Source organism: Drosophila novamexicana, unplaced genomic scaffold, assembly GCF_003285875.2.
Source record: "Drosophila novamexicana strain 15010-1031.04,08,12 unplaced genomic scaffold, DnovRS2.1 tig00001059-arrow-arrow-pilon, whole genome shotgun sequence".
NCBI classification, from domain to species: Eukaryota; Metazoa; Arthropoda; class Insecta; order Diptera; family Drosophilidae; genus Drosophila; species Drosophila novamexicana.
In genome coordinates this window covers 1236493-1261330 of record NW_020824837.1, presented here as the reverse complement: position 1 = coordinate 1261330, position 24838 = coordinate 1236493, and the positions used below count along the sequence as shown (strand labels likewise).

Genomic DNA, 24838 nt, shown 5'->3' with positions numbered 1-24838 from the left:
ACAAAATCACCCGCAGCAAATAATTGAAGCCAGTTGCCAGCAGCTCATCCAGCTGCTCGCCATAGCAATCGGGGCTGCGTTTCACTCAAGCGAATATCAATAGAAAGCGCATTGTGCCACGCACAATAGCAAAAAAAAATAAAGCGAAAAAATAATAAAAATGAAAATCAATGGAAAAATATGCAGAGCGTTTTTAATTAAATTTGAAGATCTTTGCCAAGCGGCTAAGCCCAGGCAAAAATTATTACGTGTTCGCCGAATGAGCCAGTGGGCGCATTGAAGCGTGGATTATTTTGCAGAGCGCAAATTTTTAAAAATCGGAATGTTAAATACCATAAAAAAAATAAAAATGCAGGAAAAACGGGCGAGCATTGAATACCCTTAAGATGTTAAGGATCTGTGAATAGAATTGTAAATTTATTTATTTATTTATCAAAAAGGTTTTGACATCCAAGTATTTATTTATTTGCTTCATTTTGTATTCACCTATTTATTTATTTGTTTGGTTCACTTATTTATTGATTTATTTATTTGTTTCTTGATTTATTTTGTAGGTTGTGGCTGCCTTTGTATTGACTACATCGCAAGTAAGGGCAAGGGGCACTAGTCGGAAGTTGGCTCTAAAATGAAAACTTGTTTAGTCTGGATTAATCTGCCTATTAAATTCTAGAAGCTATGTCAAGTTTGCTGACTCAAGCTCTTACAACATAAGATAATAAATACATTATACCATTTTTAACCACTTTCAATGCGTTCAGAATATAAAAAAAATACAAATTAAAAGCTAAAAGTCGAATTTAAACCGTGTCATAGCTACAAACAGAAAAATCTAGCTAAATTAACATAGTTAATTGCATTAAAACTGTTTAAACTTTAAGGCTTATAAAAAAGTTAACCTTGTTATGCATTGCACATTCGTGACCCAGTTTTAACAACGCCAATGGCAAAGGGTATACAAATTAAAAGCGATTTGTTTCAAGCATTTTAATTGCAATTGTACGGCTCGCATTAAAGCGCTGCGAATGCGAAGTGCAAATTAAATTTTCATTTGCAAATCGGAATCGGCATCATATCTGGTTGGGATTTTGGGCGCCCGTATGGGCAGATGACCCGCATATGTCAAATAAGGAAATTAGTTTGGTAAATTCTTGCACCAAATGTCAGGCAAAACATAGCAAATGCATTTTTTTCCGGTCTTGAAGCGAATGCTATGTTGCACGCACACACGCACACACACACATACACACAGGGAGGCACTTGCTTTTAACACTAATTAGTCAATTGATGTATGTGCAATTTGCTAATTTGCCAATATCCCAATTGGAAACCGGTAGGCAGTTAACCAATATGCTGGCCTTTGCTGCCCTATGTGCAGGGTCCCACAGTGCGTATGATTAATATTTAATTGCATTATGCTTTTGCAACTAGAGTGCTCCACTCTCTGCCTGTGTGCGTGTCTACGTATGTGCCCTTGTGTGCGTGCAATTTAAATGGCATAACAAAATTAAATTATAATTTATATATATACATATATATTTTACATTGGCAGCACATAGAGTGCATCCGGTTCCTCGAGCGCTCAGCTAGGACAATTTTGTTATTGGCCACAACCAAAAGCCACACGACTGGAATCAATGATGACAATAGACAAAACACATATTCACTTCAATATCATGATTACATTTGAGCGTTTTGTATTCAAGTTTGGTTTTGGGTATGCGTTCTGTTTGTCTAACTGCCAGATAAATGGCAAATAATCAAAGCAGCAACTGGTTATAAATTGTGAAAATTGCGCAAAGTTCGTGTCAAGTGCAAAATTCACTTTGCAGACTGACAAGACTTGAATTTAATATTTATTGTTCGTTTTTTGCACAACTAAAAGATATTATATAAATACAAAATTTCTGCTGTGTTCTGGGTTTCAGATTAGGTTTAAGGTTGGAAACCCGGGCCCGCCAAAATCAAAACCTTTTTGGTTTGTGGCTTGATTATAATATACATATATATATGTATATATATATATATATTTTAAATTGATTAGCTTCTTGGCTGACCGAGGCGACTCTCAAGCTCAGCGGTGACCTTTGTTAGCAAGTTTGTCCTGTCCCTGGATGAATGCTGCCTTTGGGAATTAAACTCATGACCTTTCGACGCTGGGCACAGCTTTGAACTAGTCCTGTTCGAGGTCATTTCGAAGCTAAACGCTTGCGTCAACAGTTCCATTTGCAATTTATTTTTCACTCAACAATTCTAAATGACGCTGAATTTTAAACTTTAGCTTGTTGCTAGATATATATAATTTTTGATTATAATTTATTATCAGGCAAATTTGTGCAGGCACATGTATTGCTGTAATTCATGGAATTTGCTATTGATATAAAATCTGTATTCAATTACTTGTGTAGAGGCTGTAGCTGCCTCACCCACCCACACCGCCCACCACTGGAAGCTAATCTCAAATCCCATGCTTGGCTTATACATATTAATAAAAGTTTTTCTGTGCCCGTGCAAAAATCGAATGCTGAACACATTTTCCGGGCGGATTTCAAGCGATTGCGGCGGAGACAGTTGCATAATGCACTTCGAGCAGGACGTGCGGGTGTAGAGGAAGGTACAGAAAGGCAGGGAGAGAGGAAAACGGAAATCGAAATGTAATTTGTTCGCTGCACAACGCAATGATCAGCTCCAGTTGACAGCTGGCGGCCATGGCAGCTGGCAGTAGATGTGACAGTCGTTCATGTGGCAGCCAGACAACGAATGTGGCACGTACACAGGCAACGAAGAAGGCCTTGAAGTTGAAGCTAACTCGCCAACAGCAACAGCAACAACAGCAGCAGCACGAGATGGCAAGGCTCAACGCAAAGACAGAAACGCAGCGCAAATTCACAGACAATCTGCTGCTGCCAGCAGGGGATAGAGCTGGCCGCGTGACACGAACAGGCACGACTCGAATCGTTGGAGGCTCGTGTTCACAAAACGAATTTCTCAAATGGGCATTAAAGCAAATAAGCATGATGCAACATGGAGTCAAAAGATATTGCTAAATAAAAATGGTAAATTGCTCACGATTAGCAAGCGTAGCCGACTACGAGATGCCCTGTGTATACAGCTCTGAAATTCCTTAAATATATATATATATATATATATACATTGCGCTGAATAAATTTCATACTTATGTTCACATAAACATACAAAATCGGGCTAAGGACACTTTTTATCTTGATAAAAAAGAAAATAATTGAGTACTTATTAAAAGTATTCGCTAAAGTTCATACACAACACTTAGAAGTAATTTTTTTTGTTATAAAAAATGTTATATTTCATATTTAAATTTGCTCAATATTAATAATAATTCCACACGCGCCATCTCCAATTGCAATCAAGTTGGCAGCGCTTTGGCTTAAAGTTTGGTCAGGGGTGTTTTTTTTTTTTTGGTATGCTTTAAATTTGTGCACATCTTCCGGCCAACTTGGCTGCAATTATGTCACACAAAATGTTTATCCTGCACATCCTGCCATAAAAAACAAGCTAAACACTTTATTTATTTGGTGCTGCTCGTCGTTAGTTCTTAAAAGTTTTCGCATTAAACGAAAGCAGAGTTTGCCAAACTATTGCAATGAAAATCGCACAGACGACAACAACTACAACAACAGCAGCAGCAGCAACAGTATGAAGAAGCAGAAATATAAGAATAAGAGATGCAATGCAAACAAGAGCGACAGAAGAGAAAATTGCAGTCGAAAGCGCCCAACGGCAAGATACCCTGTTGTTTCGAGGGCGAAATCAGCTGCAAGCAGTTGGACTAAAAGTCTTGTGTTTGTTCAACTCTTTAAGAACGTCTTAAAGTAGTTTTTTAAAGTACAATAATTTAAGTATAATAATTTACTTAGACAGGCATAACCTAGGACAACATATTTTCTGACCTGACTGTATTTTCTGACCTGCTCAGTATTCCTTATAAACATACAATTTTTGGGCATGCTTCACACTTTGAAAAATATAAGCCTGCAATTATTGGTTTTTCATTTCAGTTTGATTCTAAAGAAGTCAAAACGAAACAAAATTGATTACCTCAACGGTAAGAAGAAATACAAATCTCAACATTCTAGTACTTATGCACGATGTTTTAACAGGCGATCAGACACATAGCACTATACAAGCCCAGCTTCTCGGCAAAATTAAATTTACTTTATAATAGAGAAGATTTTTGACCTTAAAAATGTACTTTAATCAGGGCTGCAAAAGACTCAATCTGCATAACTAACTTGTTTTTTTCGCATTTAATTCGTAACACATTTAATGAGAAAATGTTCATACCCAATGCAAGTGACTAAAATGCCAAAAAGCAGGCAACAGTTGGCCAAGCGCCCGAAAAATTAAATGCTGCCTTTGAAGTGCTTGGACTTGAGCAAAGTCTATTTTAAACGCATTTCAAATGTTGCTGACTGTGCATAGAGTGTGTGCAAAGTGTGTGTGCGTGTGTGTTGTGTGTGTGTGTTGTGTGTATGTTGAGTTGCTGCCAGAGTCAGGCACAGTGTGAACTCTGAGCTAGCTGCTGTTGTTGCTCCTGCTGCTGCTGTCTCAATACACTTTGGCTTAAATCTTGAGCAGGCCTCAAGTTGACTTTGGCATTCGACAAGTCAGGCAGAAATGGATCAAAAGTCAGGAACACACACAAACAGAGAGACAGAAATAGAGAGAGAGAGAGAGGAAGAAGGGCATACGACGGGGCGAAACTACATTCATTGGGTCAGCGGCGGCACAATTTTTATTGGTCATTAGTGCGAGCCTCTATCGGGCATTCGTAAGCATTTACACATCGTTAAACTTTCATTTCCGGCAAATTAAGCGCATTCTACGTACCTTCTGTCCCGGCCCAAACACAAACACACACACACACACACAGACAGAGGGTCGCAGAGGCGAGGCATTATTCACACCATGTCCTGCCCCGACTGGGTATCCGTTCGGCTCTTTGTCAGCAAAACGTACACTGTGCACACTCAGAAAAAAAATAAAGAGCCTGAAATCAGGCTTACATTACGATTTTCTAATCGCCCTAAAATTTGGAAAAATAAAATTTAAAACAATTTGTAATTTTTTAAAAAGCACAAAAAAAGTCTAATAACAAAAAGCGTTCTAAAATATAGAAAGATAGATTTTATATATAAAACTATTTTTGCTTTAAGCAAGAAATATATTTAGAAAATTACACATTTTTCAAAATGTTAAAAAAAAAATGTTCAAAATTTTTTTGATTGAGTTACAATGGAGAAAAATTGTAATTTTATGGCAATTTTATTGGGGCAAATTTTTTTGAGTGCAGGCGCAGACCGCGCTGGCCAGGGTCGCGTCTCATCAAATGACCACAACAAACCCCGCCCCAGGCACACATACAGATGTATTTATATACATATATATCTATATATATATACCGGGTCATATTTAATGGACAGCAAGCAAATAGCGACACGCCCCGTGGGCGGCATATTCGCACTTTTGTTTGCTTTTCAATCAAAAGTCAATAGCAGAAGCGACCATATAAAAGGCAACGCAAAAATTGTGGTCGCTCCGCTTCAGGCTCGGTCTATTGTGCACGTCATGTCCTTCTGGGCTGTAAGTCGCGGCTTAACGCCACCGGGCAAGGTGGCGCCCATGCTGAATCCTAATCAACGCCAGTTTCTGGAGGATGAGCTGCGCTATCGTGAGAAGCTCAAGATGCTGGCGGGCGGCACAACCATCGAGGATGGCTATGTACGCAAACCGGATAGCGTGGATGATCCGTTCGAGCTGGACAAACATGATGCATTCTATCGTGCCACCAAAAGTCTGCTGGTGCTGTTCCAGATCATGGGCGTAATGCCCTTGATACGTAATCCGCCGGTGAAGAACATGCCAAGAACCGGCTACACCTGGACATCCAAGCAGGCCATGTGGGCCATGTTCATTTACGCCATCCAGACGACAATTGTGGTGCTGGTGCTGCGCGAGCGTGTGAAAAAATTCATAACCAGCCCGGACAAGCGTTTCGATGAGGCCATCTATAATGTCATATTTATCAGTCTGCTCTTCACGAACTTTCTGCTGCCCATCGCCAGCTGGCGTCATGGACCGCAGGTGGCCATCTTTAAGAATATGTGGACCAACTATCAGTACAAGTTCTTCAAGACGACAGGCTCAACGATTGTGTTCCCGAATCTGTATACGGTGACCTATGTGCTGTGCACCTCCTCCTGGCTGCTGAGCATCGCCATAAATCTGTCGCAGTATTTTCTACAGCCGGACTTTAGCCTGTGGTACACGTTCGCCTATTATCCCATTATAGCCATGTTGAATTGTTTTTGCAGCTTGTGGTATGTGAATTGCAATGCCTTTGGGACGGCCAGTCGTGCCTTGTCGGATGCTCTGCAGGCGACGATACGAGGCGATAAGCCTGCCCAGAAACTGACAGAGTATCGACATCTGTGGGTGGATCTTAGCCATATGATGCAGCAGCTGGGTCGCGCCTATTCCAATATGTATGGCATGTATTGTCTGGTCATCTTCTTTACCAGCATCATCGCTGCCTATGGCAGCATCAGCGAGATTATCGATCATGGCGCCACCTACAAGGAGGTGGGTCTCTTTGTCATTGTGTTTTACTGCATGTGCTGGCTGTTCATCTTCTGCAATGAGGCGCACTTTGCCTCGCGTAAGGTGGGCCTCGACTTTCAGACCAAGTTGCTCAACATCAATCTGACAGCCGTCGACACGGCCACGCAGAAGGAGGTCGACATGCTGCTGGTTGCCATCAGCAAGAATCCGCCCACAATGAATCTCGATGGATTTGCGAACATCAATCGCGAGTTAATCACCACAAACATCTCCTTTATGGCCACCTATTTGGTTGTGCTGCTTCAGTTCAAGATCACGGAACAGCGCAGATCAAACATTGCTTAACAGATAATCACGACAACTAATCGAAGAGCTTGGAACACTTTCTATGGGTACACTCAGAAAAAGCAGATACCAGTAAATAGGCATAATGATTTGTAAAACTTCTAAAATAGTTTTCAGATAATAAAAAGTAGCTTAATAAAGGGTGTCAAAGCTATAAAATATAGTAAAATATATATTCTATTGCCCAAATGAATCAAAGGAAGCGCTGTCGCACCACCTATCCAAGCGTGGGCAACAGGAGGAAGTATGTGCAATTCGGGGGGTTAGGAGAGTGAAGAGCAACAATCGAAGTAAGCTCACAATTCTTTTTGTTCGTATATTGGATATAAAAATTTCTAGTTAAGTCCATTTTGTTTGATTTTGACCAAAAGGTGAACCGTAATGTGCCACAGACCTGCACCCGACTACAGTGGCAACACTTACTTGGGCATCCACATGGACAGGGAGAAGATTGAGGCGTTGCTGCTAAATGCTGAACTCCAGATGACATACAGCGCCGTGGTGCGCTACGATGTGGATCTGCCCGAGTACAAAACCATAGATGGTGTCAATGCTGGCTCCGAGCCGAACGAATATCAAATAAATCCGGTCATGTATATCAAGGCGCTGGACATGCTGTTCAATTGTCTGGCAACCAGGGGTGCAGATTTGCATTCGGTGGCCGCCATTAGTTGTGGAACGCATCATCATGGCGCCATTTACTGGTCCCTTGCCGGTTTTCGTGCGCTCTGTGGCCTAAATCCAAAAATGCGCCTGCATGAACAGCTAACAGAAAAGGCATTTGCCCTGCCCACGCTGTATTGGATGAATGACTCGCTTGAGAAACAGTGCGTCGCCATGGAGGATCTGGTCGGCTCCATTGAAATACAAAAACGAACGGGCTCCAGGGCCTCAGTGCGCATGACGGGCCCCGAAATCCGTAAAGTCTATGAGGTCTATCCGGAGAAATATGAGCAAACCGTACGCATTTCGCTAATGAGTAGTTTTCTGGCATCGCTGCTTATTGGCAACATTGCGTCCATTGATTACACCGATGGCTCGAAGATGTGTCTCTTGGATATAGGCAATAAAACCTGGTCGCCCGAGTGCCTGGAGGCATGTGCGCCCAATTTGGAATCACGTCTAATGCAGCCAATTGCCACGAATCGGCTGCAGGGACGGATTGCCAATTACCATGTGAATCGTTGGAATTTTCGACCCGACTGCATGATCGTTGCCGCCACGCTCATCAGTGCCTGCATGCTATCCAGCCTGAAGGATCAGAGATGTTTTTTGATTTTGTCATTGTCCAAATCGGACCACATCATTATGCACTTTAAGGATCAGCCCCTAGTGCACGAGGGCAATGTCTTGTGCCATCCGACGATGCCCGACGAATACATGGGCTCATTTTTCTTTCGCAATGGCAGCACGGTGCGTGAACGCATCTGCCAGGAGGTGGCTAATGGCAAGTGGTCCGTCTTTAATGAGATGTTAGCCGCCACGCCCAAAGGCAATGCGGGCCACATTGCCATACATTTCGATGAGATGGAGTATATACCGGAGGCGTGTGGTTCGCTGCGCTGGGATAACGACATTAACGAGCTATCGCAGGAGGCGCTGCACGGACGCGAGCGATTCCCAGAGCCCAGATTTGAGGCTCGCGCCGTCATCGAGGGTCAGTTGTTGCATCATCGTGCCGTTGCCGCCAGCATGGGTGTGAGCTTCTGTCCGGAGACCAAAATCGTTGTCGCGAACGATTGCTCCAGGAATGATAGCATACTGCAAATAGTTGCCGATATCTTCAATGCATCCGTCTACCGGCTGGAGGAAACGTCACAGGCGAGCGTTCTAGGTGCCGCCTATCGTGCTCGCTATGCCTTCTATCAGTATCGCGAGGTCAACTGCAATTGCCGCAGATGCAAAATTCGCCGTGGCAGACAGCCGCAACTCAGCTACGCTGAGTTCTTCCAACGCACTCCGGACAATCTGAAGCTCGTGGCCGAGCCGACGCCTGGCTGCAATGCCATCTACGATCCAATGATCCAGCGCTGCATACGGATGTGCCAACTACTGGCTGCCAGCAAATCCATCGACGAGAGCCGCATCAAATACAGCGACGAAAACTCACTCCGGCCCCTCTAAAGGACCTCAAATAAATTTCCGTTATGCAAATCTAGTTATTGAAGTCCAAAGTCAAATAAAGTAGTTACATTTTGACCTGTGTCTATATAGGATATTCGAGGGTACGATTTTTACATGAATATTGAGCAAGAATAGCGTTGCCAGACTTTGATGGCAAATTTATCTAGATGTAAGATGCAAGTTATCAAAAGTGAAGATATTCTAATCTGTTTTTATTATACTAGAGCATAACTACCAATTTTTGCGAGTCTAGGTCTCATAACAATCAATATAGGCTCAAAATACGATATTTATCGATGTGCAAGACGAGTTATCAAATATTTGAAAAAACTTGACTACACAGATCAAATCTCGTAACACTAGCTGTTAGCCACGGGCGAACAGACAGGCAGGTATGTTTAAAACACCTGAGCTCGTTGTCCTGATCCGGAAAATGTATACTTTGTGGAGTCACCGCTGCCTCCTGTCGCATGTATTTTCACAATATCAACCGCATCTCTGTTCACTATAAGGCTAAAAATCCGCATCCCAGCCGGAGAGCTCATCCGGCGGCTCGCTGGGATCACAGGGAAAACGATCAAAGTAACGCACGTCCGTGGGATGAGCGATGGGTCGCACAAAGGGCGGTATCAGCAGCTGACTGGCCAGGCCATCCCAATCGAAACCCAGAAACCATCTAAATAGTAGCAGCAAAGTAAATACGAAGCCCAGCTGGATGTAGATCCACACTCACTTGTGCTTCTTGATGTCCTGTATGCCGCCAGTTTGATAGCCCAGACGTTCGGAGGGCACATCCCGGCACAGGCGCTTAATTAGCTGCACGGCCCAGCGTGAGATGTGCTTGGGAAAGGTGATCATATCAATGCCTCTAAGGATGAGATTGTACGTCTGCATGGGATCGGGAGCGGTAAAGGGTGGACTGTTAGGGAAATAATAAAGGAACTATTAGCTGGAATAGGTAGCTTGATGGCACTCTCCCTGCCAGACTTACGCGCCATTGAGCAGCTCGTGAATGAGTATACCCAGTGCCCAATAGTCCACGGCGCGATCGTGTCCCTTGTTCAGTATGATTTCCGGCGCCACATACTCCGGCGTGCCACAGAACGTCCACGTTTTGGCGCTATTGCCAATATACTTGGCAAAGCCAAAATCCACCAGCTTTACATAGCCGCGCTCATCCAGCATCAGATTCTCGGGCTTCAGATCCCGATAGAGTATGCCACGTGCGTGCAGATACTCAAAGGCTTGCAGAACGCAGCCAATGATAAACTGTGCGGCATTATCCTCAAAGGAGCCGTGATCGCGTAGCATTGTCCAGATTTCGCCGCCCATGCATGCCTCCAGCAGCATATACACATACTTCTCGTCCCGGAAGGTGCGATAGAGACGACAAATGAAGGGCGAATTGGAACTGAGCATAATGCTGCGCTCGCTATAGATGTGATCCTCCTGCTTGGTGTCCACAATGTGCCGCTTTTTCAGGCATTTCAGCGCGAATATATCCTCGCGGCCCTGATGATGCGCCTTCACCAGCTCGACACGTCCAAAGCCCCCAATTCCCAGCGTGCTGACCACCTCCAGGTCGGTTAGCTTTAGATCCGGATACTCCTGTTGCGCCTGCGCACCAAATGACTCCTCATGTTGAGCCTGAGCCTGTTTCATGGCCAGCATGCGATCCTCGTCCCCGTAGTCCTTCTCCTTGAGCTCGCACAGATCACCAATCAGCCGCTTAAACGAATCCCTATCCAAGCTGAGACACTCCACGCCCGGCGCCAGGGCTATGATATTCGCCGTACGTTTATCCTCATTGATGAGCGCCTGTTCTCCAAAGTAATCCCCGCGGCTTAAGGTGCGCAGCTCCGTTTCCTCCAGCGCAGCGGGCGTCAATTTCTGCGTGACCCGAACATTGCCCTGCGAGATGAGAAAGAAGCTGTCGCCCGCAGTGCCCTGGCGTATGATATAAGTGCCCGCTGCATAGAACTCCAATTCCAGAACATCGGCTATCTTGGCCAGCAGCTGGTCGCTGAGATTACGCAAAAGCGGCACCGACTTCAGGAAATTCACGCTATTCTCAATGCGCTGCAGTCCGGTGCGCATCATAATCTGCTGAAAGACGCGCCGATCCAGCACCCAGACACGCGCCGCATCGCTCACCACCCGTATGGAGGCGGTGCGAGTGCAATTGTAGAGTATGGCCAGCTCACCGAACGCCTTGCCCGGCCCCATCTTGTCCAGCACTTTGCCCTGCTGCATGACGGCAAATTCACCCGCCGCGGATACATATAGATGGGCGCCCGCCTCACCCTCACGGATGACAAACTCGCCCGCATCAATGCTCTTCGAGTACATCGAGTCCACCAGTTCGCGCACCTGTGAGGCATCAATATTCTTCAGAAAATCATTGTCCATGATAGCATCCTTGATCTGCTGTTTGGCACTGCAAGAGGTGAAGGGTTTTATTGAACGTGACCTGTCGGCAAGTAGTCGGAGACATTATTAAACATTGCAACCATGTCGCTAGACTCCTGTGGCTTATTGAGACGGCATCAGAGCTCTGTTCCATCTGTCCGGCTCTATGCATAGCTAGACGCCCTTTTCTTGGAAACTATTTCACATTGGACTTATCAGATATCTTCAAGCAAAGTCCCAAAGGTCTTTAGACTTCAGCATTGTGAAGCCAAGACCTTCATTTATTTTTCCATTGTACTCCGGCAGCTTCTAAGTGAGTCGAGGGCGACTGCCCTTACCTAATTTAATGTTTCTTTCGTGTACCAATTGGATGCCTGTTGAGCGGACTTGAAGCTTAACCTAAACCTCTGCTGATCCATGGCTACAGCCCTCGTTAGATGGCTAAAGGTCGGCTCACCTGAAATCCTTGTCATATTTGGGTATGGTTGCGCTGTAGGATTGCTGTTTGGACTGCACAGAGCTTTCGGCGGATACACCCTGTTTTTTGATGGCCGCCAGCAGCGGCTTTGGACGCAGCTCCACAGGCGTCGCCACATCCGTTTGTAATGCATTTCCCGCTGCTGTTGTTGCTGTTCCTGTTGTTGCTGCTGTTGCTGAGTCCTGGCTTAGCGCCTGCGGTTCGAGCTCTGTGCTGGCGGCCGGCCTCGCCAGACCGCAGGCGCTGCAGACATGCTCCTGCTCTCGACTGCTGCTGACCACGTCACACTGTTCCGGTGGCTGTTGATGCTGGCTGGACAAGCTCACATGATTGTTGGTGGTTTGCTGCAGCACACTCTGCATGGAATCAAACGGAATGACAATTGAAAGGCGTCGATTAATCAATTCGACAGCCAATTGAGCGTTCAATTAGCGACACATGTGATGCAGCTGAGACTAAATTTCAAGCCAACAGCCAATGACCCCGCCATGCCATCAAGTGGGTAGGGCGGCACACGACCTTCGCCTAAATTGGGCCAACCGTTGTTTTGTCCGTCATCTTATCTTACACGGCGCGTAAATAGCATGCAAAAATTGACCCCAAAACGAAAAAGGCGTAAAGATAAGACTGCCAAAATCTGAACACGGCTCGTATAGATATATATATATAGCCGAAAAACTAGATAAGCCAAAAGTCGCGACACCCCGGCGTTCCCTTGACTAAACACACACATTTCTGTGCTACAAATTATTTACATAAAAATTAGCAATTCAAAAATTGTCTACATACCCTCTAAATGATAGGGAACAAGGGGTATATTGCTTGAGCCGCGTCTTCTCATAATTGAGTGTCTCCTTAACAGAAGGTCCGAGTTCGACAACCGACCTTATGTTGTGATGAGAATATACACATATTTCCAACGGATTCGCGACCCTTCTACAGGGCATCTTATAGTCGCGCACGCTTGTCCAGTGCATTTGAACTATTTTTATATTTTATTATTTTGCTCATTTTTGTGGCATTTGCTTTATTCTCTTCTGGAGTGCGCGTGCTGGCGCCCGTCGAAAATATGGAATATAGCATGGTATTTATTTACACCAAACAAACAGACAGCTCGCCGAATGAGAGAGGGCTGACTGCGGGGAGAGGGAGGTAAACGCACGACGCGACGTCCAGCTGAAGTCGGACTCGCAGACGCAGTCAAAGCTAAAGCCGATGGTGATCCGGCAATTAGCAGCGCACAGCAGCAAATCCCAAAAATGTATCTGTATTTGTATCTTCATCGTCAGCTCTGTATCTGTATCTGTACCCGACTGTGGTCTCTCTGCGAGCTAAGCGCGCAACTTTTGCTCTTTGCGAGACGGCGGCATGGAAATCTCACGAAGAAGTGCTAATCGCTTAGCTCAATAAAAACGCTTTACAATTCAAATACACACGCACACACAGATACACACGCACACTAACACAAGCCGGCAGCTACGATGAACAATGCCAAATGCTGTTCAAGCACAAAATTAACAAGAAAGAACCGCCATCTTAGTGAGGCCGAAGATGAAATACCCTTTCGTCAGACATTTTCATTAATTAAACTTAAACTATTCTGAGACTCGAAGAAATTATACGTTCTCGTCCTCGTCAAATGAAAATTGATGAAATCTACATTCTTTAATTTAAGTAACAAAATATGTTTACTTTATTTGAGCGGGTTTGAACCCCCAGCTTTGTGCCTAATGTAGCGACTCTTCGCTCATCTCAATAAAAAGAATAGTTGACACAACAACCAAAAGAATAATTTAAACTATTATTTAGTTAACAATATTATTGCTTTGTTTACTCGGAATAGTTAGCAACCCAAATATATAGAGAAAGCCATATTTGCTTGATTTGAACCGGCGACATCTCGCTTGTCAGTCCGACGTTTAAGGACTCAAGAATTCAGATCGTGACAAACAAATGAATAACGAATATAATCTAAAAAAAAATCTAAAAAATAGCCTCCAAATTGAGGTACTAAATTTACATAGTTGTGAGTACTGAGCAGCCATATATTTGTACACCTTATGGGCCTATAAATCTCAACTTCAAGACGTTACATATTTGACTACAGAGTTTCAATACCCTGGGTAGTCGAGAGTCTATTGTCTCTCGTACCCAAAACAGAACCCAACTGAATGATAGCCACAAGCTGCTAGACTAGATATCACCGGACTGTTGCAAGGCCATAGGGCAGGGGTATCTACATAGTATCTAATGTTGTCTGCTGTCTATTAGATAGTATCTAATATCTGGTGCTTAGCTGCGGCTGCTGCCGTGCTTGAGATAACGACTGGCGACGCAATTGATGATATGAGAGTGTGCGAGCACACTTTCAGATACTTTTCTGTATCTGTGCGGCACAAAGCGTATACAAATTAGACGAAAACAAGAGAGAAAAAAAACAATTGTTGCTGCTGGTGTTACCGTGCCGTTATCTGCGGCGCGACAACAATAAACAAACAATACAAACGGCAAACAAAACAAACAAACGATGCACAATGACTGGGGACATCTGCCCCCTTTTGGAAAGGGCAGCGCTCCAGGTGACCTAGACTGAAGTAGTTCTCCAGCCAGTTGGCCAACCCAAGTAGTTTTTTGAATAGCTTTCTATATATTCTTTGTAAGTGGTTCTTCGCTTTTAGCTTTTGTCGCTGCAACTTTATGAGTTCAATTTTTATTGCACTGATTTCTTTTTCCTGCAGTTGTTGCCCAAGTTTCGTTCGTTGGTTGATTCATTCAAGTTTTCTATTAGTTCGAAAAGTGCTTCTCGCCGCTAACTCAATGCAAGCTTATTATATTTTTCGCTTATTTACACTTCGCTGGAAATAGCCCTCAGCTATCAAGTCAATCCCTTATACTAATGCTGCCTTTGCGTGCCGTATTGGTTTCCTAGTAGTTTATTATTAGTTTCCTGGTAGTTCCTTGCCGCGTTCTCATCGTGAGTTAATGCAGTTCCTTCTTCAACAAGTCGCATATTTTTTACTGCTTGTCTAGTAATTTCCTAGTAATTCTCTTTTCATTCCCTAGAAATTTATATAGTTATTTTTGGACTCCCTTCTAATGCCCATGCGCTGCCCTTTTTGAGATTTCCTCATTAATATCTCTTCTTACCCTTCTAGCTGCCATTTAGTGTTCTATCAGTTCTATATTAATTGCCTATTTGTTCGTTAGTAGCTCCTTAGTGGTTCACTAGTAGCTTCCAAGTAGTTTCATTTGAGATCCTATTTAGTTGTCTCATAGTTTACTAGTAGTTCTGTCTGTCATACTCGCATCTACAGCTTGTCTTTTTTACCATGCTCAGATTTTATTTTCCACTAGTATTTGCACTATTTTAATATATCCCTATAGTATATACCCACTAGTTCCGTAGTAGTACCCTAGTGATTTTATGCCGCGCTTACTTTTCCAGCTAGTTTATTTCCCGAATCCCAGTGCCTTAGTTCGCTAGTGATTCAACCCTTCTGTCTCAGTAGTTCCATAGTTCTCTAGTAATTCATATTGACTCAGTCTTTCCCTAGTTCGTTCTATTTGGTTTCCTGGCCGGCTTTCGCACCATCGTCTCTCACCTTCAACTTGTGTATTTCCCGATGCAATTTAATCAGCTCGTTCTCCTTGTCGCGCAGCTGCTCCTTTAGCGCGTGTACCTCACTTTTCAGATTGCTGACGATCGCATCTCGTTCCCGATCATCGATTGTATTGACCATGTCAGCTGCTGTCTGTAATCAACGTATCGTTCGATATCGAATCCCAATTAACAGCTGGATGTCCCATTCAGGCAGCCATGCAAGAGTGTATCTTTTTATTAGCTATCCGACTCGTATTGCTTTCGCATGCGTCTCGACAACGACTGCCGGCTGTTGACTGCCGAATTCATTGGCCGATCGACGCGGCGTATGTGTGATTTGCCAAGAGAGCGAGCGAAAGAGAGCGCCATGAAGAGAGTGTGCAAATGTGCGAAACCAAGAGATCTGAGCGAACGCTATCAGCTAAAGATAGTTACAGAGAGATAACTAAAGGGGTTGGGCGAATCCAAATTAACTTGCCCACTAATAAACTGATAATAATAGCAAGCTTAGGAATGCTCGCCTAGAAAATGCCCTGTGACCAGGTTTGAACTTTACAGGTACTATGCACATGAGCGTTGAGCAATAAATAAATGAATTAACATTGCTCAGTAATGAATAAGAGCACTATCTAGCAATCTATCGGTATTTTCGATAGTCGATAGTCAATACAATCGATACTATCGATTGTTTCACATACTTTTCTATTTTAATCAAAATTATAAGGTATTATAATAAACAAAAGCGGGCAATAATATTATTACAAAACAAAAAAACTGCTCGACTGTAAGATATCCTGTAATCATGACTAAAGCAACTTAAATAAATTTAAAAAAACCAACGATTTATCTTGAAAAATTGGCAATGCAAAACGATTGTTTATTGACATCGATATTAATCGATGTGGCGAAGCTCTGTGAGCTATCGATAAATCGAACTAAACATCAGTTTTACATCTTGCTACATTTAATGCCCCTAAATCTGTTAATATTGGAGCCCAACTTAAAGTTCCTCCTTGCGGCAGCGGATTTTTAAAGCGAACAGGGTATAGGAACAATAATCAGTACAATAAAAACAAGAACAACAGGGGCATTAACAAATGCAGAAGCAACGCAGTAGCTGCTTTTGTGCTTTCGCATTAAAACAAAACTGCGAGACAAAAGCTGAGCGTAATTTGATGATGACAGCTACGCTGGTTAATGGTTAGGGATGGGTTGCTTTAGGTTAGATTGGGGGTGTGGGGTGGCACAGGGCAAAGCCGGGCACAAAGCGTAAAAATGCGAAATGAAAATGAAAATGGCAGCGCAGATGTGAAAATGAAAGCTAAACGAGGCGCGGGCCAACAAACAGCCAGAAATAAAATTGCTTTACAGCCATAATAGAATTATAGTGCCCAACTATGAAGGCGGCGACTGGAGAGATGGACCGCAACACGGTTGCCGAGGACACACGCCGAGCAGCACAGCGCGTCAATAGGTGGGTGGGGGGGGTGGAACGGTGGAAAAAAAAAAGAAGAAGAAACATTGCTGCTAAAAGCAAGTGAAATAAAATGCCAGCATGCCAAACGGCAAGGCAAGGACACTGATTTGCTGGCGGCAATGGCAGCAACCGGAGCAACGCTTCATCCGCTTCGCGGTGGCCCACATTTAATGTGGCCATATCTGCGGGCTGAACGGGGTAACGCGGGGGCGGGCCTAACAGAAGCAGACAGTGATATATGTGGGCGGTGAGTGCGTGCCTGCTAAGAAAAATGCCAGTGCGATTTGTGGGACGTGACAACATGGAAAAATCTTTAGGCGCCTAAAGGCTGGCAAAGGATTAGCCAACGACACACACGGCGTATGCGTAATGATGCAGCAAATGATCTATTACTGAGAGAGAGATAGAGAGAGAGAGAGAGAGAGAGATAGAGACAGAGACAGAGAGAGGGAGGGGCAACGAGAGCCTGATGGGGCCAAAATATTGTATTTCGTAATTTAATGGATCTCCGACTTGAAAGACGCCTCCGAAAAACTTTGACACTTGAGCGCCAAAAGCTGCGATAATTATCTACAGCAAAAATGTAATGAATGAGCCACGCCCATTCCACCTTCCAATAGCGCCCCCACCCCCATCCTAGTCCCCTCTATCCATGAAGCAGGAGACGCGAACTAATTGCCCCAGGGACATGTCGCATTACTTTAAACGTCAATCTGCAGGGCGACTAATTAATGAACGCTAATTTGAACTATGCCCCGAGCCGAGGTAATAACAGTTTACTGAGCTTTTCCGAGCTATCATAAAAAGTCTGTGGCACATTAAGTGCAGGATGCTGTAATGCAAGGATTTGTTGGTCATAGAAGCGCCGAAGCCGAAATACATAGATAAGTAGATGAGTTTGGAAGCGAGTACTTGTTTGCGTAGTAATCGTAACTACTCATTTGGCTGGGCTTGAGTGCTCGTCAGTAAATTTGCGAGGAATGCCCGAGTTAAAAAAATTACTAAACTACTTCTATGGTTGAGAACCAGTATATTTGTGAGGGATACGACTCAAAGAGTTGGGGTTTTAGTCAAAGAGCAGCAAGCAGAAGACAAATTTGAGTATTTTAAATTAATTGAGTCAATTAATTGATTAAATTTAATTGATTGAGCACTTTGAATAGATCGAGTCCAAAATATGATTTATTGTTATGCGTATTACTCGTACAACGCATACATTTTGTAGATACCCATTAATACTCAAACATCTATTAGAAGGAACGCTAAGCTATTGTAAGAAATGAGTGTATACTGAATAATTTTCGACTCAATAGGTAATGAGTAAATTAGCAAAACTACTCTTAATATAACCTTGTCTGCCTATCGCGTATATATGCTATGCATACCCATTTTGACAGACTTCTCAAAAGTACGCTTTTGAATCCCCAATCATGCATTTGCGCTTCGGGCACTCATTGCATATGTCTGATATAACGAAGCAAAGCAGACCTTCAATTACAAAGGCAAATCCTGGTCAAGGCAATCAGTCTAACGGGCTAACAGGATTTGTTCACCAATATTTACATAATAAATATTACATGTCAGTGACAAGATGAGAAACAAACTGAGGTACAGCAACCCCACCCCACCCAGACCACAGGCCATAGCTATCGTCACAGCCATAGCCATCTCCACATCCATTTGCGCTTTGCATTCCATTCCATGCGCTGTCACTGGCATATGCCAGAAATGTCATGCACTAGCAGGAGACGAATCGGGGCACTGAGCGGAAGATAAGTGTGATAAGTGCCTCACACAAACACGCACACATACAGAAAACACAGGCAAAGACAATAAAGGAACAAGTAAGAGAGTGCTCTAGTCATGGGTGCCCGATAATAAAATACCCTACAATCAGCACGGAGAGCAACATACCTTCTTTTCATACTTTGAACATGTTTATCGAGAATTATTCTCGTCCGATAGTTCAGAGAAAGAAATCGGTATTTCTCGAAGAAATTGATGTTTCTCGAAGAAATGTATTGTTGACGAACAAATCGATATTTCTCAAATAACTCGAATTTTCTCGAAGATCGAAAAAATCCATACTAATCGCAGCTACCCAATATATAACGATTTTTAAACAAATATGAAAGACATAACTAGGTAGTTAAGTTTCTGTCTTTTAATATCTCTGAGATCCGCATTTCCATCAAGACGTTCATCTGCACATCAGGTCCTTTGGTCCTATCAGAACATATATATAAATTTATGTGGTCACAGATTCGACACGATTCTGAGTGTTCCATACACTAACAAAACTTTATTTTAGTATTTTGACAGGGTACAGGGTAGAGGAATGCCCAAAGGAATGCGCATACATGCATAAAAGGTGGCAAATCAAGTGACAAACTATGGTTATGAGTTTATAAGCTTTCTTTTTTCTTTTTTTGTTATCCTATCGCCCTATCATATGCATATATGTAAACGAGAGCTTAGGCAGGCTTTGACAAATTCCACAGTCAGTTCACAAACAGTTTCAATTGCCTCAACCTAACAGTAGGATAGACACTACACAATAATTTTACAAAAATATAGCAAAGATTTTCTATATATTTTTGTATTTTAGAGGGAGGGAGACATATGCAAGGAAAGGCTCAAAACGCAAGTCTCAAGGATTTCGCAACGCACACTTAACGGAACCCCTTTCAAGCAGGTGAGCAGGAAATTTCGCAGCTGCAGCCGCAAGCCTTAAGCCTGGCGGGCCTTAACCTAAGCGTTAGCCCAAGCCGCCGGGATAGCAAGGAACTGGACAGGATACGGCGAAACAGGCAGTGAGCAGGTACGCACAAAATCCGTCTGACATTCGTATAGTTCTTCAATTAAAATCCCGACGCACTTCAAATCCACCGCCACAAAGTCCTCTCACGCATTGTTCACACAGGTGTACGGGCTGTGCAGGGTGGGCGGTAAAAAATGCACGCCTGGGATTAATTCCAGACAGACAGCCGGCCAATAGCTGGCCTCCAATCCGGCCTCAATCCTCGGGCATTATACCACCAACACCATCGCCACCTGTGCCGTGTGCTGCTCATTCATTTTCGGGCTTTTGTTGTTTTATGCTCGGAAGTCGGTATCTCTTTTATTGCCTGCTGTCGTGCCCTTTGTCATACGCTTTCTCCGTGTGGAGCAGACAAACTTTTCACGTTTCACGAGAGAAGTTAAGGCAATCAAGATATGACTTCGAGTGTATTTCGCACAAGTGGACTATACGTATGTGTATACCGACTGTGCATCGAATTTTACGACTTTCAATCGACACAAATCAGCGAGAAGATTTATCGAAATGAACCACTTGAAATACTATATACAATAACAATATACTGCCACTTTAGTTCATGAAAACTTTTCCGACACCAGACACCAGAGTTTCCACGTATAAGTATCAATTTATGATCAGAGAGCCGAGCTGGGAACGTATAGCAGATATATAAAAGATATATCAAAGTCTATGTACTACTTTATAAATAAGCTCAGGCATTACCATATCTATATATTATGGTTCAAAAATCTTTGAAAGTATTGAAAATTGTACGACAGCTAAGTCGACCAAGGTTGATTAATATTTACAAAAAAAAAACTTACTTAGAAAACTAAATTCCAATCCGATTGCGAAAAATAAAGGAAAATTATTCCAAATGGCGTGAAAAGTTCAAATTCTTTAATAAATTTTAAACTTATTTACAGCCAGGAGGATATTTTCAGTCAGGAGCATATTGAAATAATTTATATGTCCTCAATGCACGACCCTGCTTGAAAAATTGCTGGAAAACTGTTTTAGGAAACTCAAATTATCGACCTAAGAATTCAAATGCCACATGGTCAATTTATGGAAATTGCCAGCAAGGGTATTAAAACTTCCTCAAACCAAATATAAGAAATCGCCTGCCTCTTTTTCTTTGTTGAAATTCTTTTACTTTTGTTTTTTTTTTTTATTTTTTTTTTTTTGCTCGGTTTTTCTGTGCTTTTGTGTGTTGCAAGATAAATAGTAACATGTTTGCTCAGGCTCGGGCAGCATTTTTGCCATTGCCCTGCCCCTGCCCCTGCCCCCAAAGCCAATCTCAATGGCCATAAACCCAGCTGATATCAGCGGGACATGCATCATGTGCCGGCCAGTTGAATAACTCAATGGGCAATGCTTGAATGGGGCAGCTAATTTTCGTGATTTTCCTAACATGCAACATGGTTAAATTTTTACAAATACACTAACTTTAATCTCTGTTCACTAGATAAGTAGCAAAGCCGCAGTAAAGTCAAGCAGACTTGTGTTATACACTAACCAGGAGGATTTTTAGATATTTTATGTCATGGAAAAAAAACTAAGGTAAGTTGCAAACTTTTCACACTTTTCATTGGATTTTCTTTGTGCCCGCGGCTAGATGGAGGTCTTACGCTTGCCCTCTGCCTGCCTTTCTCTCTCTCTCTCTCTCCCTCCCTCTCCTCTTAGAACTTTTACTCTCTATGATTTTCTGTTGCAAATAGATTTAGATTTTTGCCTTTCATGATGGTTGTGGACTGACTGCTGGTTTCTGGACTGGATGTGCTGCTGGCTGTGCATGTTTTTGAAGTTTTGCAAATTGCCAGGCACACTCACACACGCACACACACACACACATGCATGTATATTGTGGACAATGATAGATTAGCTGAATGTGTGTTTGTGCCCTCAGCTTTCCCTCCATATTTTGCTAGCTCTCACATTCACAATCAGAAAACTTCAATTGGCAGCTCCAACAAATTTCTTGCAACAAAATTAAACTGTAATTGAAAAAGTCAATTAAAAAGTTTCGCATTTTGCCGCTCAATGAGCGCCAGCGCAAGACTTGACAGAGATAGAGATAGTTAGCCAGAGGGAGATAGACTTGGACACTTTCTCCTTTCTGGTTTTTTTTTTTTGCCTTTTGGCTTTTGCCTTATTTTAGCAATTTTGTACAGCGATTTTTGTTGCCCGGAACTTGGCAAATTGGCAATTAGCGTTAAGTTTTCATAGCCGTAACTGATTTTAAACAAGTTTTGAAACGGTTATGCATTAATTTCATGGCAAACAATTCACTCGCCAATTGCACAAATGTTTATATAGGTTAGGATTGGCCGCTGATGGTTTAGGTTAAGTTGAGTGAAGGGATTGCTTTTATAGCGGTTTTTTTATTTTTAATTTAATTATTTAATGGTGTATCGACTTTGAATCCATGTTTCATATTAGATAAGTAACTAAATAATTACGGAATTGTTTATTTGGATTATTATACTTGATAAGTGGATATAACGATGCCTTTTGATATATCAGATCTATTTTCTATTTATTATCGCATCAATCAATAGCATTTCGATTATCCTGATAAACATATATCATTTAGAAAATACAAACCCATTCAACATCGATAATAGATGATTTAAAATGTATTTGTTCGCCCAATTAGAAAGGTCGTTGACTCCATATATACCTTTCTTCCTCCTCTACTAGAATAATATAATATTATATAAGCTTTCACGCAGCTTACAGGACTATGATGCATTCTACAAGAGTGCCCTGTTGGCCCGTCAACATGTCTATTTGAATGTACCAAATACAATTGGCAGATTGGATGAATACCAGCAGATATGTCGAGTGTGCGGCTGCCCCAACGATGGACACTTTGTTGATCTGGATAAGTATCAGGAGTTCGAGTTTGAGCCTTCGATATGCAGCTACCGCATGCTCTTTCAGCGTGCCTCGCTGCAGTTTGTAAGTGTCCAGAGCATAAAATAAGTTTAGGAATATATACACATACATAAATTGTGTATTTATCCAACAGCAATTCCATACCATGCCCGATCTGCCGGCTTGCATTTGCGGCACGTGCGCCTACAAAGCGAAAATATTTTTTCTACTCACGCGTCAGTTTCTGATCGGGCAGCAAGTAATGCGCGGAGCCGTCACCGATTTTTATCGGGATAACTATGGCATCGAGCCGCCCGAGCAGATGGAAGATCTCTTGCAGCTGCGAAAACAGCTGGCACTCATTCCCAAAGGCAGAGCAACGCCCTTTAAGGCAAAAACCAACAAGGAACTGATCAGAACCTGCGGCGGCAAACGTCCAGGCAAATTGAAGCGTTCAGCCTCCGAGGATAGTCGCTTAAATGCAGCCCCTGGTACTTTCAATGTGCGTGCGAATGACCAGACGAGCAATATCACAAATCGCCGCAAGCCTAACATGAATTGTCAGCTGACACGATCAACTGTCAATCTGCGACACCAGCCGAACAAGAGTCCCAGCCCAGTCAAGAAGGTATCGCCCATCCAACAGGGATCGGTCATAGCAGCGCCGCGTATTCAAGCGTCACGCAGGGAACGAAATGTGACCCTAAAGGGAAGCGGGCAAACGGAATGCATTGTAACTCCACGGGTGACAGCAAAATTTGGTCGGATCGAGGAGCCGCTTTATAAAACCCATACAGCACTTACCAAATTACCGGAGATCTGTCCAGCGGAGGTTCCAGCACAGAAACCAAATGTGCCGCCATCCAAGGCACAATTGCAGAAAAAGCTTCAGGATCGACGGAAACAATGGCGTTAAGTCTGACCCGGTTTTATTCTAATCGATCGTTTTAATTCATTTTATTTATTTTCCTTTTTTTTGGGGGGAGTTAGTTTTAGTTATAGTGTGTTGTTCGGCTTAAATTTGGATTTAAACCAATTTGAAATTCTTCATTTTTAAATTCACGTATTACACTAATTTGTAAGGGTTGCTGCGGGGCTGAGCCATAAAGAAAGCAGAGCACCAAAATAGGTAAAAATGAAAAATGAATGTTAAAGCTTAAGAACACGTGCAATGTCCAGGAATTGTGAGATACACATATATCGATTATTAATAAACGATAGCGAAACCCGTTCAAATGTGTTAACAATTCGCTTCTATATCTTGGCTATGTGCTATGTACCGATGTGTCGAATACAACATTGACATATCGATCGTTATATCGAAACTTTGAAGCACAAATCGATGTTTCCTGCCAATACAATTTACATTCATTCATTTCCATTCATAGTAACAATACATAGTAAATAACATAGTAAATATCCTATCGCTATATCAAGTCTGGCCTCTCCTTAAACGATAAGCCCTAACGATACTATAGGGAGACTATCGGAGACTATAAGGGCCTATCAAAACTATCGATATTAGCTCATTCGATTATTTTTTGCCAGTATCCCAAACATTCTTGAAGACTATTCAAAAACTATCGGCACTTTTATAAGTTTACAGCACTGCAAGATCGAATATCACAGGAAATTCTAACAATCGTTAAAAATCTTACCATAAGTAAAAACCTCAACTAGAAGATACCCTGCAAAGAGTAAAAGGCTGAAAATGAGTGATCAACTACAAGATACCCTGCAAGCTGTAAAAGGCTCTAAAAGAGTGATTAACTAGAAGATACCCTGCAAACAGTTTAGCCCTAAAAAAATATAATATATTCTCTTTTCTTGAGCTAAATGACTTGAAGGACTCCGCTATTGATGCAGATAGACAACATTTCTTAATAGAGAGGTAAAAAAGGCATTTCTTCTGCGTGTGGAACTCATTTTCATAACCTCAAAGCATCACCTATTCGCCATTTGTAACGTTTAGCCTTAGCCTTTGGCGTTCGACTTTTGCAAATACGAAACTAAAACTCGTTGCAGTAACAAACAAACAAGAAGTTTCTTTGACAGGCGGAAATACAAACTAAGATGGATTCGTTACCCCAATGCTGGCCTTGCTCCTCCACCCACCCCCTCCTCCCTGTC

The 24838-nt window shown here is 42.7% G+C and overlaps 4 protein-coding genes across 5 annotated transcripts; 3 read left to right on the top strand and 1 right to left on the bottom strand.

Moving 5' to 3' along the window:
* Window positions 1-5449: 5449 nt before the first annotated feature.
* Window positions 5450-7065, top strand: LOC115765971 (gustatory and odorant receptor 21a). The gene has a single exon (XM_030709725.1). The coding sequence runs from the start codon at window positions 5602-5604 to the stop codon at window positions 6937-6939; it is 1338 nt and encodes a 445-aa protein (XP_030565585.1). The 5' UTR covers window positions 5450-5601; the 3' UTR covers window positions 6940-7065.
* A 36-nt stretch (window positions 7066-7101) lies between these two features.
* Window positions 7102-9140, top strand: LOC115765970 (xylulose kinase). Of its 2 annotated transcripts, none has more exons than XM_030709723.1 (2): window positions 7102-7229; window positions 7311-9140. In XM_030709723.1, the coding sequence occupies exon 2, from the start codon at window positions 7321-7323 to the stop codon at window positions 9061-9063; it is 1743 nt and encodes a 580-aa protein (XP_030565583.1). In that variant the 5' UTR covers window positions 7102-7229; window positions 7311-7320; the 3' UTR covers window positions 9064-9140. The 2 variants fall into 2 exon arrangements, with proteins under 2 accessions (XP_030565583.1, XP_030565584.1); XM_030709724.1 differs by having other exon boundaries at window positions 7284-9140.
* A 143-nt stretch (window positions 9141-9283) lies between these two features.
* LOC115765930 (cGMP-dependent protein kinase, isozyme 1) lies at window positions 9284-15811 on the bottom strand. The gene is made up of 5 exons (XM_030709675.1): window positions 15553-15811; window positions 11930-12306; window positions 10055-11500; window positions 9797-9982; window positions 9284-9739 (listed from the first exon to the last, which is right to left on the bottom strand). The coding sequence occupies exons 1-5, from the start codon at window positions 15688-15690 to the stop codon at window positions 9577-9579; spliced, it is 2310 nt and encodes a 769-aa protein (XP_030565535.1). The 5' UTR covers window positions 15691-15811; the 3' UTR covers window positions 9284-9576.
* A 3738-nt stretch (window positions 15812-19549) lies between these two features.
* Window positions 19550-23935, top strand: LOC115765931. The gene is made up of 4 exons (XM_030709676.1): window positions 19550-19849; window positions 21297-21391; window positions 22564-22792; window positions 22863-23935. The coding sequence occupies exons 2-4, from the start codon at window positions 21375-21377 to the stop codon at window positions 23622-23624; spliced, it is 1008 nt and encodes a 335-aa protein (XP_030565536.1). The 5' UTR covers window positions 19550-19849; window positions 21297-21374; the 3' UTR covers window positions 23625-23935.
* The last annotated feature ends 903 nt before the right edge of the window (window positions 23936-24838 follow it).